The sequence below is a fragment of the Helicoverpa zea genome, chromosome 19, assembly GCF_022581195.2.
Source record: "Helicoverpa zea isolate HzStark_Cry1AcR chromosome 19, ilHelZeax1.1, whole genome shotgun sequence".
Lineage (NCBI taxonomy): Eukaryota > Metazoa > Arthropoda > Insecta > Lepidoptera > Noctuidae > Helicoverpa > Helicoverpa zea.
Window position 1 is genome coordinate 1068306 of NC_061470.1, and position 20051 is coordinate 1088356.

The window sequence follows — 20051 nt, forward strand, 5'->3', positions numbered from 1 at the left end:
TAACGCGCTAACAAAATTTCTAAGAAAAATCATCATCTGCCTAGCCTTTACCCGACCTCGCTAGGGTTAGTTTTCAGTCTAAGCTGATGTAACTAAGCACCATCTTAAACGAATGCCTATTTAAACAAACTCATCAGTAAACTGAAAATGATAGATCTAAATTAAATATGATTTTAAGTTTAAGTGTTTAAATGGTAACTGGTAGAGCTAAGAAGTTCACCCAGATAGCTTTTCATTCATTGTCCTCCTATATTTCTGTTGATTATCACTGAAACTATAATATTTCTTACAACTGAAAACCCAGACATATTTGTTGAATGAATACAGCTGATAAATCCTATGAAACTGAAGGTACAGTCATATAGTGACTACTCACTAAAACTATGCATTTGTCCTGTTTATTCAGTTATTACTTATTACTCATTTATTTGTACATTCCCAATAAATAGAATTTCCGAAGTTTAGAATTTCAGAAGTTTATGCGCTTGTATTTTTCCGTTGATTGAAATAATTTTAGTTTGAATATTATAATCTATATCCTATATATAGTTTCAACCACAATTGTCTGCAGTCTCTGTAGTATTTGATATTATAAAACTGTAGAGTTTGTTTGATTGAACTCGCTAACTCAGAAACAACTAGACTTTGTTTTAGATAGCCCATTTAATCGAGAACGGCTTTATAAGGCTGCTTAAACACAATGTTTCTATTGACATACACTACTTCAAACCAGGATAAACCTTAACTCATCTCCAATTATAACAATTTAAGTCGACAAAATACTAATTGTAGTTACACAGAAGTCTGGAAGATATCCAACAGTATTTAATCTCCAAAAATGATGGACCAGGCGACCTTTAGAAGACCAGGAACTACTCAGAAGGTATTATGACATATTCAAGACATCAATTTGGTATCGGCTCAATGCGATAAAAGTTTATTTTTAACCACAGTGCAGCGTTGTAGTTATTTATAGAACTTTATTATTGTTGTAACTTATCACAACGATAGCTTATCAGAGTTTTAAGTTTTTTCCTTTTTATGATAAGTGTAGCTTATGTTGCAACGCCATATGGTACAAAAAGGTGAGTTAATTGATAAAGCTTTTGATTTAAAAACAAGCTGCCAATTGCACTGAACATTTTTAGTACAAACGTTTGATACGAGATTGCAGTGAGAATCTGTCAGAAGATAAAACTGAAATAAACTTTCATCTACATAATAGAGTTTTTATCGTTACTAAATATTCATGAAACATATTTTTTTACTCTATTATACCATAATAACATAAACACATACATCTTCAATTAAATTGTAATAGGTATCAGTAAACGCAGCTTCGTGTTTGTTCAGTTTTGCATATAGGTACTTATTTTAGGATTGAAAATGGCACCTATATTAAATGCACCTAAATTTTCCGTTTGACAACACATATTCCTAAACGATAAATAGGTTCAAAATTATTTAATTATTTAGTTAATTATAAACAGGATTTATCTTAATTCGTGACTAACTTGTTATTGTATGTTGCAACCTAACCTTGGTCCGCGACATAACTGTAGGTTTAAAATTAATTAATAATTACAATAACTTAAACTTAATTGTTAAGTTTTCTATTGTTGTAACGCTGATTTAATCTATTAATTAGGTTATTAAAAGGTTGTTGTGATTATCGATTTATTGGGCTTATTAAATCACGATTTTTTATGATTCAGTTTAATAAATGTAGTTCTTGCATTTTTACGAAAACCGTCACATTGGTCATGCTTAAATCCGTAAGAATTAAAGCTAAAAAACAATTAACACTGTTTACTGAATTTAAGAACTCATATCAGGTTTGCTATTGTTTTACCTAATTAAATCTAAAGTTATTTTTAAAGGCTAAAAATGACTGGATAAATTGTTGCTTGTATCAAAGCACTTTTTCACTTAATGTACTAGGATAGCCATTAAAAGCCAGTCTTATAAAAATACCTAATAGCCCCAAAACTGTCTCATTAGTATATCTAATAGTCTAAAAACTATCTCATTAGCTTAAAAATATCTCATTTTAAAACGTCTTAATGTACTGTTTCACGCAATGTTATCTTAAACGCGTATTTAAATTACATCTTTCACTTATCAACTTGCTCAATAAAATGGAATAAAACGAATTAGCGTTTCGCAATAAATGCAATAATTAATAGAAATTCGGCGCCATTAGTAAATCTAACGTTAATCTGACGGTTAGCGACGATTTTGTAACGTTAATCCTGATTGACTGTTAATTAATCGTCGATTCGTTTGTAATGTGCCGATTTTTGCAATATTGTCTGAGCTGTAGAGATCATTAGTAGTTTTGTAAAGTGTTTAACCAGTTGAAGGATTTGTCTTTCTAATTTGTATGCTTTTTTATTTAAGTAGATATTTTATGAATAGAATTTATAAAATATTTCTCGGTTAATCTCTCTAATTTGCCCTGAAGAAATTACTAAGCACACAGTATTTGATATTTCTCTATACCAAATTGCATCTTGATCCATTCAATGTTTCACCGCGAAAAGATCGTAAGAACAATCAAGAATTAATTTCACTCTTTTTTTTCAGTTCATAAAAAGGTTTTATATTTGTTTGCTTAGTTTAATTATTCTAATTTTGATTCATAGACTAACCTACTTAGGGGCACTGGGTTTCCCGGGTAACTGGGATGAGGAAGTCGGATAGGCAGTAGATGCTTGTAAAACACTGGAACTCAGCATGCGGTTAGACTGGAAGCCGACCCCAACATAGTTGGGAAAAATCATCTTCTAGATGATTTGTTTTGTGAACTAAATAAACTTACAATATTAACAGTCTGAGCACTCGAGTGCAGTTAGTCGGTCAGTATATAATATATAATCTTATCAATCGAGAGCTTGATAACAACACTGTTTATTCAGCGAAGTGATTGGTAGTATAACCAGCGCTAGGAAAAACATGTTTGTATTATTATGAAATGCATGATATTGATTCATGCTGGATTTCTATAAGCTATCTATCCGTCAATAAGAGATTGAATTTTGAGCTTCAAAAAAATGTTTCAAATATTAATCTCTATAATAGTCGCTAAACAACGAATGGATAATTTATAAAAAAGCCGCAATAACTGTATCTCCTAATAGTTAAAGTAGATAGATAGGTGATATTTTTCTCATCTATACTAATATTATAAAGAGAAAAACTTTGTTTGTTTGGTTGTAATGGATAAACTGAAAAACTACTGGACCGATTTTGAATATTCTTTCACCATTAGAAAGCTATATTATCAGCGAGTAACATAGGCTATATTTTATCCCGGTGCGGGCAGTAGCTCCCACGGGACGCGGGTGAAAACGGCTAGTTATTTATATTTTTCAAGAGAAAACACACTTACTTATATTTTGTAAACGATACAAATTAAAAGAAACAAGAGTGGAATGAGCTACTGTTTCGACTGCTAATTACTAAGGTTATATATTTTTGGTTTAGGGTTTCTGATAATGTTGGATAATAGTGTAACGCAGCCTTTGTGTAATAAGTAGTTCTTGTATAAAATAACTTATTTTACCCTTCCTACCAATTTCAATAAACATAAATATTCCGCTACTGACCATGAGAACTGCGACATTTAACAGAAAATTAAAAAGTTTATTTATATTTATAAAGGTATACAAACTTGCAATAAATTCTACCGAACTCGTTTCATAAGGTGATAAGCTGCTATCCTTTCTGAGTACGTTCATTGACCTCAAGTTGTTTTGAAAACTTTACGTAGTATCGCTCTGTTTTTAACCCCCGACGCAAAAACGACGGGGTGTTATAAGTTTGACGTGTCTGTGTGTGTGTGTGTGTGTGTGTGTATGTGGCATCGTAGCTCCCAAACGGATGATCCGATTGTAATGCGGTTTTTTTTGTTTGAAAGGAATGTCATTCGGGAGTGTTCTTAGCTATGTTTGGTGGAAATCGGTTCAGGTCTTCAAGGTCATCAGCTCGTTTGTTAGGTGTGATAGGAATGTTACACGCTCAGTTTACTTGCAAGCATATGTGGGATCTGAAATTTGAAATACTAATGTCTTTTGGAACCACTGAGCTGGTCTGCTGTTAGGACACGAAGATAGGAGACGTAACCCTGAACTGCCATTTAGTAAACCCATCGAGTTTGGGCTCGTTGAATTTGTCTTGACGAGTTCTCTTCATGTTTCTGATTGACGAGAACCTGATGCTGGAAATGGGATGTGGCGGATTTTGTGGACCACAAATTGCTCTTACACAAATTAGATAGGTATGGAATAAGAGGTAAAGCGAACGACTGGTTGAGAAACTACTTGACTGACAGACAACAATGTGTCGAAATCTCTAAAACCCATAAAAATGATAAAAAAGTGGTATACAGAAGTGCCTTTAAGCAAAATAATTTTGGAGTGCCTCAAGGCAGTATATTGGGACCATTCCTATTCCTCATGTACATTAATGATCTCCCAAATATTGTTTGCCACAAGTCAATCTTGTTTGCCGATGACACAACCCTTGTTGTAAAAGGTAAGAACGCCAACATGTATGAATCAGAAATAAATAAAGCATTAAACAACATAATATGTTGGCTGAATTCTAATAATTTACAAATTAACATAGAGAAGACAAAAATGATACAATTTCATACATATACAAGAAAACCATTGACATTAAATGTAAATTATAATAAAACGATTGTTGAAGAAGTTGCAACTACAAAATTTCTGGGTATAATGCTAGATAAGAATTGCAACTGGAAAGCACATGTAGCTTACGTTTGTGACAAACTCGACAGATTTGTGTATGCTATAAAAAGGCTAAGAGTCACGGTATCTACAGAAGCTGCTTTGTGTGCATATCACGGACGTACTCTCATATGGTCTTTTATTATGGGGAAATTCTGTAGATATTATAAAAGCGTTTAGAGTACAAAAAAAATGTGTGCGTGCAATCTGTGGAGCCTCGAACACAGATAGTTGTCAACCCTTGTTTAAAAAGTACAATATTTTACCACTTCCTTGTATGTACATCAAAGAATTGTGCCTTTTTGTACAACAACATCCGGAATTATTTATTAAGTTCAAGGATGTAACGAAAAGAAATGCAGCTCCCAGAAATAAGTATAAATTATGTATACCACAATGCAAGCTAGAATTATATAAAAGAAACTCTTATATAAATGCGATCAAGGTGTATAATAAATTACCAAAAGTCTTTAAAGAATTACCTTTAATCAAATTTAAAAAAAAGTTGACGCAGTGGTTACAAGAAAAATGTTTTTATGATCTCAAAGAATTTATGTCATATTGTGGAGATGGTATTAATCAATGACGTTGTATTGTAATTTTAGTTAAATCTTTCACATAATTATGTATTTGTTTGTTTAATATAATTGTTTGACATGTTTGATATATTGTACTATATAACTTTGACATTAATTTTTAACTAATGTGTATCAACATTCAACATTTACGGGAGCGCATATCTCTAACTGTACTTGGTGTTCTAATAAAATTTATAACAAATATTTGCACACCGTATGTAATGGTAGGATGTAAATGGGCCACTTTAGATTTAAGAACATACTCTGTACACCTACATTCTGGCAAATAAAAGACTTTGACTTTGACTTTGACTTTGATGAAACCCTGGAATGCCGGAATGAAACGGATAAACCGATTTATATTTTTGCTGAAAATCTAGAATGACCAAAGGTTAATCTTTGTTGTTTCTCAATCTGTGCAATTCTCCCAGAGCTGGTTTGTCATGAGGATTGTTAAACAGCTTCTTTTGGCCGAGATCGCATATAGCGACCCCATCTTAAAATAAAAGAAATTAAATGAAAGAAGGAAAAATTAAGGAGCTCCTTCAAAAAGCATGAAATAAAATTAAATTATAAAGGACAATGGGCGATTCCGGTCCAAATGTCCACCACGAACGAGACCTATATGGCTAGATAGCCCGTTAAATATAGAACATATTTTGTTATGAAAGTAAAAAAAAATATAATGCCAGAAAAAAGTTATAGCAAAATAAAATAAAACATTTTATAGATTTTTTCAATTTAATTTTTTCAATTACTTTTCGTGATGTTCGATTTTCGTACTTTCTGTAACTTCTGACAAAATAGAATTGTTCATTATTAGAGAGAAGACACCACCAGTTACTTCGAACTATCTTAGATCCAGGCACCGTTGAGTATATTCAAGCCCTTCTGGCACCTCAATTGGTTCGTGATTCGTACATCCATCGGGCAAATAAATATGGGTTTATATGCAAATGTGTCTTACTCATCTTAGTTTTAGATAAAGTGCGGAAATGAAAGTGGAATAAAATAAAAAATAATAATGACAACATACAAAAACTACCGAAAATTAAGAATACATTTTTGGCTATAACTTTTTTTTGGCATTGTTTTTTTTTACTTTCTTAGTAAAAGTTACTCTAAATTAAGTGGACTATTTAATTATATAGGTCTCGTTCGTGGTGGACATTTGGACCAAACTTCATACATTCTTGCCCAATCTCCTTTAAAAAAACCCCCGACTCAAAAAAAAGCACGCAATTATTATGACAAAAGGTTAAAAACGCTAAACCCTATAAAAATCAAAAAATAACTTTTAACACTACGTAAGTACCAACTAAAGCATGTCAGACTAAACTAAATTTTGACGTGTCGGGGGACCGCTTTTTACCTTTAAAAATACTTACATAAATCAAATGATACCTACCTAATTACAACATTCGTATAAAAAAACCGGCCAAGTGCGAGTCGGACTCGTGCACGAAGGGTTCCGTAAATTACAGTTAAATCAACCTATCTCAAAAACTATAAGAGATACTTTGATCAAACCAAAAATCGTTGAAAGAGTTAATTAGCATGCATCACCTCTATTTTTTTTAGAATTTTATACCCCGTAGTTATAAAAATAGAGGGGGGGGGGCATACTTTTTACGACTTTGAGAGCTGATATCTCAAAAACCGTTCACTTTAAGAAAAATGTTTTTTAGAAAACTTTATATCATTTTAAAAGACCTTTCCATTGATACCCCACACGGGTATGTACATCGAAAAAAAAAATTTCATCCCTCAGTTACATGTATGGGGGGCCCCACCCCCAATTCTTTTTTTTACTATTTAGTGTCATATTTTTGTAGCGGTTCATACAACACATATTCCCATCAAATTTCATCACTGTAGTACTTATAGTTTCCGAGTAAATCGGCTGTGACAGACGGACAGACGGACAGACGGACATGACGAAACTATAAGGGTTCCGTTTTTGCCATTTTGGCTACGGAACCCTAAAAAACACGTATCTAAACAAAATTGTATAAAAAGTTATAAGAAGTATATGTAATGTAGTAGTATATAATTACTTCTAACGTTAGGCTAATAAATTAGAGCGGTCCCCCGACACGACAAAATTAAGTTTAGTCTGACATGCTTTAGTTGGTACTTACGTAGTGTTAAAAGTTATTTTTTGATTTTTATAGGGTTTAGCGTTTTTAACCTTTTGTCATAATAATTGCGTGCTTTTTTTTGAGTCGGGGGTTTTTTAAAATTTATAATTTATGGAGAAAAGCGTTCGTGAACGAAACATGATGAAACTAGGAAATTGTTTTCTCATTATCAAATTAGGAAGACTGATAAATGAGGATTATTTTTTTAGGGCAAAATAGGGACAGCACCTACCATATAAGACGCATTAAGACCATTTTTTGAAAAGGAGACTTTATTCATACCTACAATTTATTTTCACCTACGAGACAGTATCTACTTTTCTCAAAAATCTCTTCTGATAATTAAATGATGTAAGAGAAACGTTAATTTTCGATAAATAATCAGATTTTCGATTCAATTATACGTACACACGGAGAAATACTTAAACCCTCGTATCTACATACAGAGCATGTTATTTCCAATTAGTTCACACAGCTAATCAGTAAGTCTTATCGTCGATAATAATTTATTGGCCTCTTTGAAACGATAATATTTCAGGAAGTTGTATTATTGGTCACTTGTAACGTCAACACCTATGAAGTATCATAAAATGTATGACTAAATTACTATTGAAATTACGCTGAAAGACAGTAGTTTTATATACTACTCATGGAATTGAAAAAAAAAAACTGATTAAATCATCCTAAGTTCAGCAGAATCAGCTCAGAATTTTACATACGCTCGTAACCTAAAAGGCTCCGAAACTACTGAACCAATATTTTAATTTTTTACTGTTGTAAAGCTAAACTCTTCCCGAGTAACATAGGCTATACAAGCTATATTTTATCCCAGTACAGGCAGTAGTTCCCACGGGACGCGGGTGGAACCGCGGGAAAATGGCTAGTCAATACTATTTAAGCGCAGTGCAAGTACACTGGGTGTCAAAGGCACGTGACGTGTTTGCATAAAGTTATGTAAGAGTCCTAATAGTGCAGGATATCCTGACGACTTGACTGGGAACTGTTATATTAGTGGTATTATCTTCCTGTATTAGGAACAGTATAGAATATCATAATATGAAGAATTATACATAATAGATGACATAATTACAATTTATGTCTTGTTATTTTGCAATCATATCAAATGCAGATACAATTGGATAAGACTTTTTTGGCATATTTGACTGGCATTGTTAACTAGGTATTTTATTAACATGAAATGACACCAAGAATTATTTACCGGCTTAATTTCATTTAAATGGCGTCATAAGTTGACGTCTTAACCCAAAACACTTTGACATTTCTGTGTAACTCATCCTATGCAATATTTTATTATTTTTTCCTCACTCCTCTACAGCACAACAGACATTATTTATTTTGTGTCTAAACTCAAACTCATATAGATATTTATACCAATGACGTGAACATACGGAGTTCAAAATAACGTGCGAAATATTACACGAGACCCTATAAATAAATGTTACTTAACAGTTCTTAAAACTGACAATAACAGGTAAAAAAACTAATTTATTCAAAGAACAATAGATTGTAAAACACGAAATATTGTCATCGCACTTTATCTGGGTAATCTAACAAAAATATTTGTCAAATAAATTCCTTAGTAATACCACTATAATGGTTTGTCGTATCTGTTTTTAGATAAGGTATTTAAATTCGCATATTTTGGCGCCTCTGTATCATAATCTTTGACATAATCTCTCATAATTCACGATCAATGAAACGTGATATTTTATCGGCAAAGAAATGTATTATTTATGCATATAGGTATTACTCCACACTTGAGTTTGTTCATTTGAGACATTTTCATATTAGTTAACGAAAAATAAATAAACAAAAAATCGTAAGTATCAATATCATTTTGTACCAATGCTGATAAGGAAGGAATACCATTTAATATTCTGAGTAAAAAAAATAAATTAAAACATTACCTACGCAAACATGGAAATTAACTATTATCAATGACTTTCCAGAGTTCCCATTCAAACTAAAAGAAATACCTTATTTCACCTTTGCAGGTCAGTAATATCAACATAGTACATAAATTGAAATCTTCAATAGACACCCAAAACTGGAATATAAAAAAAAATATATAAAAAACTCACCCTGCACAAAGCCACGCCCGTATCGAGCCTATCCAGGAAGTTATCGGCATTGATCCTGAGTTCAGGGTAGAGGACAGTCAGCCATTCCGCCAAGTCCTCTTTCATGGCATACAGGTACTCCTCGGAAGACTTGAAGGGCCGGAAAGGCCTAGCCTCAAGGAGAACTGCTCCTGCGCTCGCCATTGTTGATAATGTTCAGCTAGATGGACATTACTGGTCTGTAACAAAGAAAAATTAGGTTAGTTTTGAAAAACTGATCTATTTATGTATGTACAGAAGCATAAAAAGTTATGAAATATTTACGACGGCAGATAGAAGAATGTAAGGAAAATATGGGAGGAAGTATGGAAGCAGAAGAATGTAAGGAAGTATGGAAGGAGAAGACATGCTGCGCCGACCACAAACAAAATTGGGATTAGGGCAGGAAGATGATGATACATAAAAGTTTATAAGACGATTTTATTGACTAGGTACGTTTCAATATTTTGAAATGCGTATTTCTGCATTAAAATAAATAAAATAATGTTTATTATCAAAAAAGCAACTTTACATTGTGGAAGTTACCGTTGAGCCACAAACTAAACACAGTTTCTATCTTGTGGCTCTGAGTGCGATATTATTGCTTATTATTATAAAGTTACATAGGTACCTGATCATTATGTAAGTAATATCTTAAAAATGGGTTATTTACCAAAAATGCAAAAAAAAAGAATTATAAATGTGTTAACTATGAACCATTTCACAAAAATAGTTGGCCTTCTGATAAAACTGTCATCGCTACAAAATGAAGTATCGTGAACCATTAACCCCGGACATGAAACAAGCATCCATTTTTTTATCTCAATTACAGATTTCGTAACCACCACATAACTATGACAAATGTTCTAAGTGTCAACTAATTCGTACATGAAAACCAATTTAAGCTGACCTCTGTAGACGGCTCCACTTGTCAAGAGACACGTCAAACAAACGTCAGATTAGGTACAGTCAACGTCATGTCAGTGGTAACAGTTTTATAGGAAAATCGTACTCATTACTATTGATTTAAGGTGCGTGACAGTTACCACTGATGTGCAGTCTACCGTACATTTCAATTAGTTCGGCAAAATTCCGGGGCTCAACTTAAATTGGTGGTTTTATAGTCTTTAAAAGTCACATCCTTGGTTGTCGGCAAATGATTTGACAGGCAACAGGCAATTGTTTATAATAAGCCTGATGGCTACGGCGTCTATTTCATACTGCCAGTTAACTTGCTACTTAATTTTTTGTCTAGACTTTAAAAAAAAGTCTGATAATGATTTTAGAGATAGCATTTATTTGTAATAGTATTAATAATTGAAATGGGTTTGTGATTGTTTATTAACCTTTTTTGAAGAGGTCAAGTGTATGTTCAGTTTTTAAATTAAAATGGTTTGGAAATTGCTGAACATAAGTGGATTATTTTTTTGTGGTTAAGATCATTCATGTGTGACTAAAATAAAGTAGCAGTAACACCTGTTTGATAATCAAGATATTATGTTTAATGCAATACAAGATTATATTGATGATGCCGCAAATGAATTATTTATTAATCAATTCATAGTTTTATTTATTTGGAAACTTAGGCAGTCTTCTTATTACTATTATTAGGGATTAATTAATTCTAATGGCAATGTTAGCGCCAAAAGGTAAGCTGCTTAGATATTTTTTATTAATTTAATGCATGTATTTTAATTAAATATTTCAATTCGGTGAAGTTGCGGTCATAGTTGCGTTCGTAAAGATCATTACGCCTGTCTTTTATAACGGGTTTACCCGACGAGACAGAAGCCAATTTTCAAAATACCTACTACTTATTCTATTTTACGTGTTTGCCCTACCACTGCACACTAAACAGTCGGCCGATAGTTTTCCCATTTTCAGTCGGTCTAGTATCTCTCCTAATTTTACTTTTAGTTTTACTTTGCTGTGCCCGACAGGGTCTATGATCTCATAATTTATAATTTACCACCTAAGAAACACATTGTGGAATGCAATAAATGATTGAGTATTGAGTATCTGCTGGATGCAGGTTGCCTCCAACAGGTATCTGTGGAGATCTACGGGGGAGGCCTATGTTCAGCAGTGGACGTCCTATGGCTGAGATGATGATGATGATCGAGTATCTGCTAAATGCCTGTTCTTCATAATGTTGACTGCATGAGAGCTCGCACTGAAAACTTTTCAGTGCGAGCTCTCATGACCATTCAGACCAAAATTCAGACCCCGTCAATACCTTAAACACACAACAAAAGGCTACAAACATATGACATCCTACAGGTAATAACTCCACCATCAGGTCTTCCATCACCAGCACAGTGGCGCCACAGTTCATTTACCCACACGCACGGTCGCGCGCCGCGCCTCAGTGCGCGCTTTCGCGGGTTCTACTCCTGCGCAGTGTAGAGTGAAAGATTGATCGGGTGATGTGTATTTTGCTAATGTATGGTGAGTGTGTTAGTGAAATTTTAGGTTTCGAGTATGAGGGAAATCTTGAAACCTCTTATACTAAATTGGTTTGTATAGTCTGACCGTTTTTGGTGTAGTTGACAGTTACTGACAGTCAAAACAAACAACGTTGTTTTCCTGTATTTTCGTAGTAAAAAATCGGTACCCCGTTGTTTGCACTATTTTGATGTAGTATTTAGGGAGGAGAGTGAAACTGAGGGAAACAACAAGTGCAGAAATGCAAAGTTAGGCTTTTCTTTATTGCGATTTCACGTGAAGAAGATTTGACCATTTAAGGGTTAGATTAATTAAGCTACTTTATATTCGAGTACACTAAGTAGGTATACGTTCCCTCGGAACACGGCTAAAACCACGTTGAAGAACTAGTCGATAAATTAACTAATAGTACCATTCAATACCTCATCATAATACGTAATTGTTTCATACATATCTCTCGGCTCATTAAACGCGATCGTTTTGTGAAAACTACTCGTAATTATCAGACCGTTCTCGATTGAACGCATCGATAATGTAATCGATTATGCTGAATGATTGATTGGAATCGAGTGATATAAGTGGTTATAACATGCATTTAGTCCTGTTTCTATTAGGTAAATATCTAGCCTTTAATATATTATGTAAATTCTTAAAATATTCAAGTATCTTTTCTTATAAAGAAAAGCGATGAGCCACTCAGAAATCTCATTTCTGAAAAACTTTGCACACGAAGTTTTCTCCAACTGTTGAACTAAAATCTAAAAGTATTTCATGAATAACCACTTGAATGACTAAAACACTGACATCATCAGATACCGAAACCTATAAACCTGCTAAAAATCCCTTCATCAGAATTCTGACATCATAACATATTTCTGTTTACATGACCTAAAAATCGAAAATTCTAAGCGCTACCCAAATCCTGTTTAATCCTAAAATAATCTCATCTTAGTTAATCATCATATAAGTATGCGAGTTATTCAGGTATTGCCTAGATACCTAGTAACACTATTAGTATAAATAGCCTAGATGCGAGCTGTGACCTAGGCTTTGATACCACTAGGAATGTGTGAACGTCATTGTATGATGCAACTGATTCTAGGACTAGACTTTAGTTAGGTACGTGCCTTAGTAAGGCTTAGCGCGGTCAATACGTGGATGGGTGACCAGATATGTCGTAAAGAGTTATTCTGTGTTTTCGAAGGCACGTTTAATTGGTGGTGCCAGGCTGCCATTTGACCTATCTCTGGTAGTAGTTAGAGGTAGTTAGAAGTGGAAAGTGTGACAACCAGTCATGTCAAGAGTTCCCCGGGCAACAAGATCGAGGGTAGGCAGTCGCTCCATGTAAAACACTGGTCCTCAGTTGGCAAAACTGGGAAACCGAAGTTTTATGATCAATAATTATTTGTTAATTGGATCACATCGAGAAGTATGTATATTGTACCTTTTTGTAAGTCAGAATTTAAGACTACAATTTTAACACAAAACCTACGTCTGTTCATAGTATCGTCATTAAACAGAGAAGTAAGTAACCCAATTACACACAAACTATTCAATTAAACGGGGTTTAACACACTATACTAAATCTCTAAGACATTTAAAATGTTTACAAAACTAGCATGACCTAAACTTCTACAATCTAGATTACTCTCCCACATTGCTGAAACATAAATTAACACATTGTCTACAAAATTACATAAATGTATGACAGATGTTCACATAATATTCTTTTCTAACTTAAATAACCGCACGCTGAAGACTAAACAGTCGGCCGACTTGACCCGATGGTTAGCAAATCTTTTTTTAGAGAAAATTTTGATTCTAGTCAAAGTTTTTAGGCGGTTTCATACCGGGTAAATACCTGATCTTTATAATGTGCGTACTACCATTCATCTTCATACTGATTTATCAGCCCAAATTGACTATTTACAATTTTTCGAAAGAGCTACCGCGGCCCTGGTACAAAAAGAGCTTAAGAAGTAACATGATGGTTTTTAGTCAGTAAGAGTCTGACACTCCTTCACGCTGCTAACCCACAGCTGGAGGGGTCATATTGATTTCCCAAAATGACAGTAATAGTCTGATATTCCTTCACGCTAACCCACTGCGGGCAGGGTCATTTGATGATTTCCCATAAGAAAACCCTAAAGAAATTATCGGCCGACTAAAAGTTTGCCGTGTGCTCACTCTTAAAGACGGCCATTAATTCTAAAAGTAGGCCAAAAAGCAACAATAATTATATGTGTATGAAAACAATGTATGAACAAACACGTGTATTGACTTGGTAGGGTCAGCAACGACAAGACAATGGCAGATCCGCCGGTTGCGCAAGCGCACGCTCTGTTGACTTCCGTTGTCGCAGCTGTAGAGATAGCAAAAAAGTCGAATGTTTATTTTTTAATTATAAATTGATGATTTTAACAAATTTAAGAATAGAGGTGCTTTATTAATCACATTTACAAATGTTTAAAATATATTTACAATTCATATAAGAACTATTCTAAATGCACCAAAAAAAACACTGTAAATAAAATAAATTGATGATGATGAATTTTTGATGCTTTTTAGTTTTTTTTTTCTTTGTTTTTACTAGGATAGTTTTTTTTATCATTATTGTTAATATGTAAATATCTAAGTAAATAGATAATGTTATGCAGCCATTATAATTTTTATTGTTATGTCATTTTAATAGAGTAGATTTTTTTTGTGTAAAAATACTGTTTTTTCTAGTAGGTATATTGTTCAGTTTTTTGTTACTTGATACGCGGATAAAGATCTATATGATCACTAAATAATAATCAGTCTATATTATTTGATAACGAATTTATTAGGTTGCGTAGTTGGTAAATAATAAATTGTTTTATATGGTCTAGTATTTTTTACGACATCAATTTATAACGTACAACGTGATTAGACACGTTTTTTCACATGAACTATTATTATCTATGACACTTTTATTAATTAAATTACCTACTATTTTTTATTATTAAAAAAAAAATTGTTACTACTTATGACAAAAATTGTCACACGAATCCTGACGAGAATTCATTAACGCACCCGGATAAAAACCCACAACACAAAATATCCATTCCAAATTTTATCAAAGTTGTTCCAGCAATTTTTAACTCTTTATATTATGTAAGTAACTGGCAAAAAAGTGGTGTTGTATATTTTTTACGCACCAAAAATGTCCACGCGAAATTTTATCAAACTCGGACAAGCCACATTAAATTCTGTACCTCATTGTTAAATAACTTTTATGCCAACCACAGTTATTCTTTAATATTCAGTATACAACTGTTAAATAACTTTTTTGCCAACTCTACAGGTCCTTTAATATTCCACAACTGTTTTGCTATCCCTACAGTTAGTAGGCTAATCTGTTTACAGCATCACCCGCGGCGCATTTATTTCGAGTTCGTCTCTGCGCGCGCGCCGGGTGACTTGTATTTTTGGAGTTAGAATTATGGTTCCAGCGAAATTTTAGACGTTTGAGAAGAAATTATGAATGTTTAGTGCATTTTAATGTTGTAGTTATGAAGGTAGAAAAAAATACAAATACCTATCTGAGATGAGAACTTCCTCCTTTTGTGGGAAGTCGGTAAAAAAAATTTGATCCCGTGGAATTTGACTATCTTCTGCTACTTTAACTCGCGTCCCGTGGGAAATTTTCCGCGCATCTGGGTAAAAAGTACACTACAGGCTTTTTCGATAAATGGGCTATCTTACACTATAAGACTTTTTCAAATCGGACCTGTGGTTTCAGAGATGAGCACGTTTAAGTAAACCAACTCTTCAGCTTTAAAAAATTACGAAGTAGAAAGGATTTACAGTATAAAAACTGAAATATCATGAAAGAAAATTACAAGCGTTTACTTTCTGGGTGTTGTATATATTTGGTATCAGAATGTCTCCACAATATTTACGACATCTGACCGCAGATCAGACCAAACACTCCATTAATAATGTCAGAACGTATATTTGTCGCAATTAAAAATGATTCACTGTTTCTACGCCGAACAAATAAAAGTGATTTATTAATGACTCAGTTATCTACAAATTGTTTTTCCGGATTTCTTTGTAAGATTAGTCAGTAAAGAGAAATGGGTTGGGCTCGAATCATTATATATTTTCAATCTTTTGCATATGATAAAGGTATCTTTAAATTGTCAGTATTTATCTTTGACAGCATTATGTTTGAGTCTGTATGTCTGTAAAAGATAATCTCTGAAACTACTGTTACAATATTGAAATTCTTTCATTGTGACTGTGTGGTATACTGCTTATGATGAAGCCACAAGTAATACCTATAGTACTTTACACCTGAGAATCTGTATATTTGTTTACCATTCCGAACATCTTTCAATCATTTCTAAGCTATTGTTCATGACTGTTGAAGTTTTTTATATCGCATACCACACTATAAATTAAAATAAAATAAACCATGTATATAAATCAAAAATAAACTATATAACACGACTATTTCTTTAATCACAAAAGAAAGTTCTTGCAAAATTCCGTCATCTTCAGCATGCCGATTGCTTATCGATAATTTTATTCGTTATGAAGCGAAAATAATGTAGAAATAACAATGGCTTTCTACCGTAGCTTAGATAAGCATATCGATTCGATATCGAGTCTTATTGTATCGATAAGAAGGGAAACTGTTGATTAAGGTGACTTGGTCATTTTGAATATTTTGCTCTGAAGGTAAGAAAATTACTTGGAGAAAGTGAATTGAGGTTTTGTAGGAAAAGGCTCTTTTTCAGAGGAATTTGATGTTAAACATAGTTGGTCAAGTTTTTGACTGTCAATCACTACCGAGTGTCCGTAAGTTTATTTAGTTCACTGGACTTGCAAATTCCTGTGAGTACTTTTAATTTTTTTAATAGGTATCCATTATATTTTGCTTGTGTTCATAAATTGCTCCCTAGTTAAATAGTTTTACAATTCACATTCTTTATAATATTTCGCAAGTACGGAGTTCACTAGAATCATTGAAAGTAAGGTCAGAAATGCCTCATAAATATTTAAAGAAACTATAACCCAGACATATAAAATATATCTATATTTGAACCTTTGCAAAAACGTGAATGTTATAACGGTATATAATTTCTGCGAATACATATTTCTATCATTAAATTGAATCATTTTGTCTAAAAACCGGAAAACGTTGATTTTTCGGTTCAGTAATTTTATAATTGCTCAGTTTTAGTCAAATTTGTGTGTAGGTGAAGGATTTTGGTCATAGTGCACCGAAATGTTGATTGTATTTAATTTATAGGTACATAGTTTTGAGATTTTTGCGATGATAGCAATTATGGGAGCATTTAATACTTAATGTTGTAACTAGCTTTATTTACTGTCAATCAGGGCAGTAGTGATTTTACCAGCATAACTGTTCACTTCTAGTAAATAAAGAATAATTGCACCTGTTCTATAAGTAAATATCAACGAAAGCTTACTTGAGTTTAATGGAAAACAAGAAACATGTTTCACGAACTCTCGTTAGTAGCCTCAATTATTTTATGAACTAACCCAAAAAGTAAATAGACATTGTTTCAATGAGTTAAATATTTAAACCGTAGAAAGCATGTTGAACAACTTAAAAACATTTAAAATTGTGATGCCAACAAACGTCTACAACCAAAGAAACTAATTTAAGCCATACCTCCTAAAATGTCATGCGTTTGTTGAAATGTAAGATTCTCAGCACGTAGACGGGTATTCCGAAAATAACCTTCCAGACTAACAGTATATACTGTAGACTAAATAGTTGACCGACAGTTGCAGGATGAACAAAGTTTTATTTCTTAAGAAAATCTTTATTAAAATCAAATTCTGTCGGACTTCTTTTTTTTCTGCCCTGTTCCTAAGTCATTTAGGGTTTTCACGATATGTATTTTTCTTCCATTTCTCTCTTTCAGACATTCGTAATATCATCCACTCTCTTCTTATTCATGTCTTCTTTCAAGCAATCAATCCATCTTTTCTTCGGTCTAAATCTTCCTCTCCATCCTTCCACATTCATACTTAGCACACACTTTGTTGCATGCGTATCATCCCTCCTCATTACATGCCCATACCATATATGCCATACATTCTTACTTAACTCACTTTTTCAAGTGTTTTTTCTGTAGGTCTGATACTGGCTAAATACCTGTGGCCTTACTACAAAAACTTAAACACCTGACTTACACTTGTCTAAAAAAATTGTGGCTGCAAAATGAACCATATGTCAACGTCATAATTTGACATTTTTTTAGACAAGGCTTAAACTGACGTTAAAAAGTTTTTGTAGTTAGACGGCTGATCTTTATAATGTGCGCACTTACAATTCATCTTCATACTGATTTATGAGCCTAAAAACTATCGGCCGACTAAAAGTTTGCAGTGTGTTACTCTAAAAGCTCCCCTTTGAATACCGAGGATCAGATATTTTAGTACACATACCACTTGAAGTTATTTGTATTATTTTTAATTGTAATTATTGAACAGCTGCCTGTTTTATCAGTCGTTTGAGATGCAAGTTAAAGGAACCGCTTGTAGTTTCATTATTTTTGTTATTTTTTAATTAGGCTTGTTTTAGTAGTGAGTAAAAAGTGAAGTGTATTATGTTCAACATGGTTTGTGTTTTATGTTCTTACAGGGATAGTTTTATTTTTTATTGTAAATATTTGTAGTTCTTTAAATATCTTTAGAAACAAAAATGAAATTTTCCATAAAAAAGACATAAATAAAATAATTAATTGTAACTATGTAAAGATTGACACTAACCGTCTTACCACAAAAACTTTTTAACGTCAGTTTAAGACTTGTCTAAAAAAATGTCAAATTATGACGTTGACATATGGTTCATTTTGGAGCCACATTTTTTTTAGACAAATGTAAAACAGTGGTTAAAGTTTTTGTAGTAAGGCCAATATAGTTTCTGTTTTAGATAGGTATCGTATTGTTTGTATTTTTTGTGTGTTTCAAATTCAGTTCTTGGTATTACTTATAGTTTATATAAGGACTCTTATATTAATTATTTTTTAGAAAAGTTTAATAGAACCTTCGTCTAGATCAATAACTAAAGCATTGCTTATTTTAATATCCACAGGACATTAACATATAAATGAAAAAGAGCCTTTTAACAAGTTTTCAATTCCATAACGTTTTATAAATTACCACTGCTAACTATTTATAAATAAATTTATAAATAATAAACTAACGATTTATTAGTAAATCGGATTAGCAGTTTCTTAGCCTTTAGGCACAAACAAACAAACAATAAAAATCCTCTTTATTATATTAGTACAGATAATAACTTAGTTTTTTTTCATATTCTCGTTTTCCTCAACAAATAATAACACAGCATTTATATCAAAACCGTGTTATTAAAATTGTTATGGTTATTTACGGTGAAATTTGTTTTTTTCTGACCATACCGTATCAAATGTGTTTTATTATGATTTGTTATTATTGAGTTGCAAATTGTGTTGTTTCTGTTTGTTAATATTAAATTAGGCAATAATATAAGATGATGTAAATCCATACTAAAATTATTAATGCGAGGCTCTAAAGAATGTGATTCTGTCTGTCTGTTGCTCTTTGATGCCAAACTACTGAACCAATTTCAATAAAATTTGGTACATAGATAGACTAGAGCCCGAGAAAGGACATAGGTTAATTTTTACTTAGTTGCGGGAAATTGTTCTGGCGATAAGTGAGTAATACCGCTGTGAACAGCCAGTAATTTTAATGTTAGTATTGTAAATGACTTCAAAATTAATATTGTGTACTCGATTGAATTTAATAACTGTCATTATCAAATGTCATGAAGTTGTCTGATTGCTGTATAAAGTAATAAGTCTCTAGATAAAACAAAATGACTAACATAATTGAATTCATGGTCATCTTAGGGCTTATCTCAAAAAATAATTACGGCGCCATTGATTTCTACGACTTTCTATCGTAACAATGACATTATATTCATAATATTAATATAAAGTTACTTATAACATTTAAAAT

At 32.7% G+C, this 20051-nt stretch overlaps 1 protein-coding gene across 1 annotated transcript in view; it reads right to left on the minus strand.

Moving 5' to 3' along the window:
* Positions 1–20051, minus strand: part of LOC124639336 (GAS2-like protein pickled eggs) — an 82666-nt gene that overhangs the window by 59139 nt on the left and 3476 nt on the right. Inside the window, exon 2 of the mRNA XM_047176648.1 lies at positions 9576–9793. Within this exon, the coding sequence (XP_047032604.1) occupies positions 9576–9758 (183 nt within the window). The 5' untranslated portion in view covers positions 9759–9793. The remainder of the gene's footprint in view (positions 1–9575; positions 9794–20051) is intronic.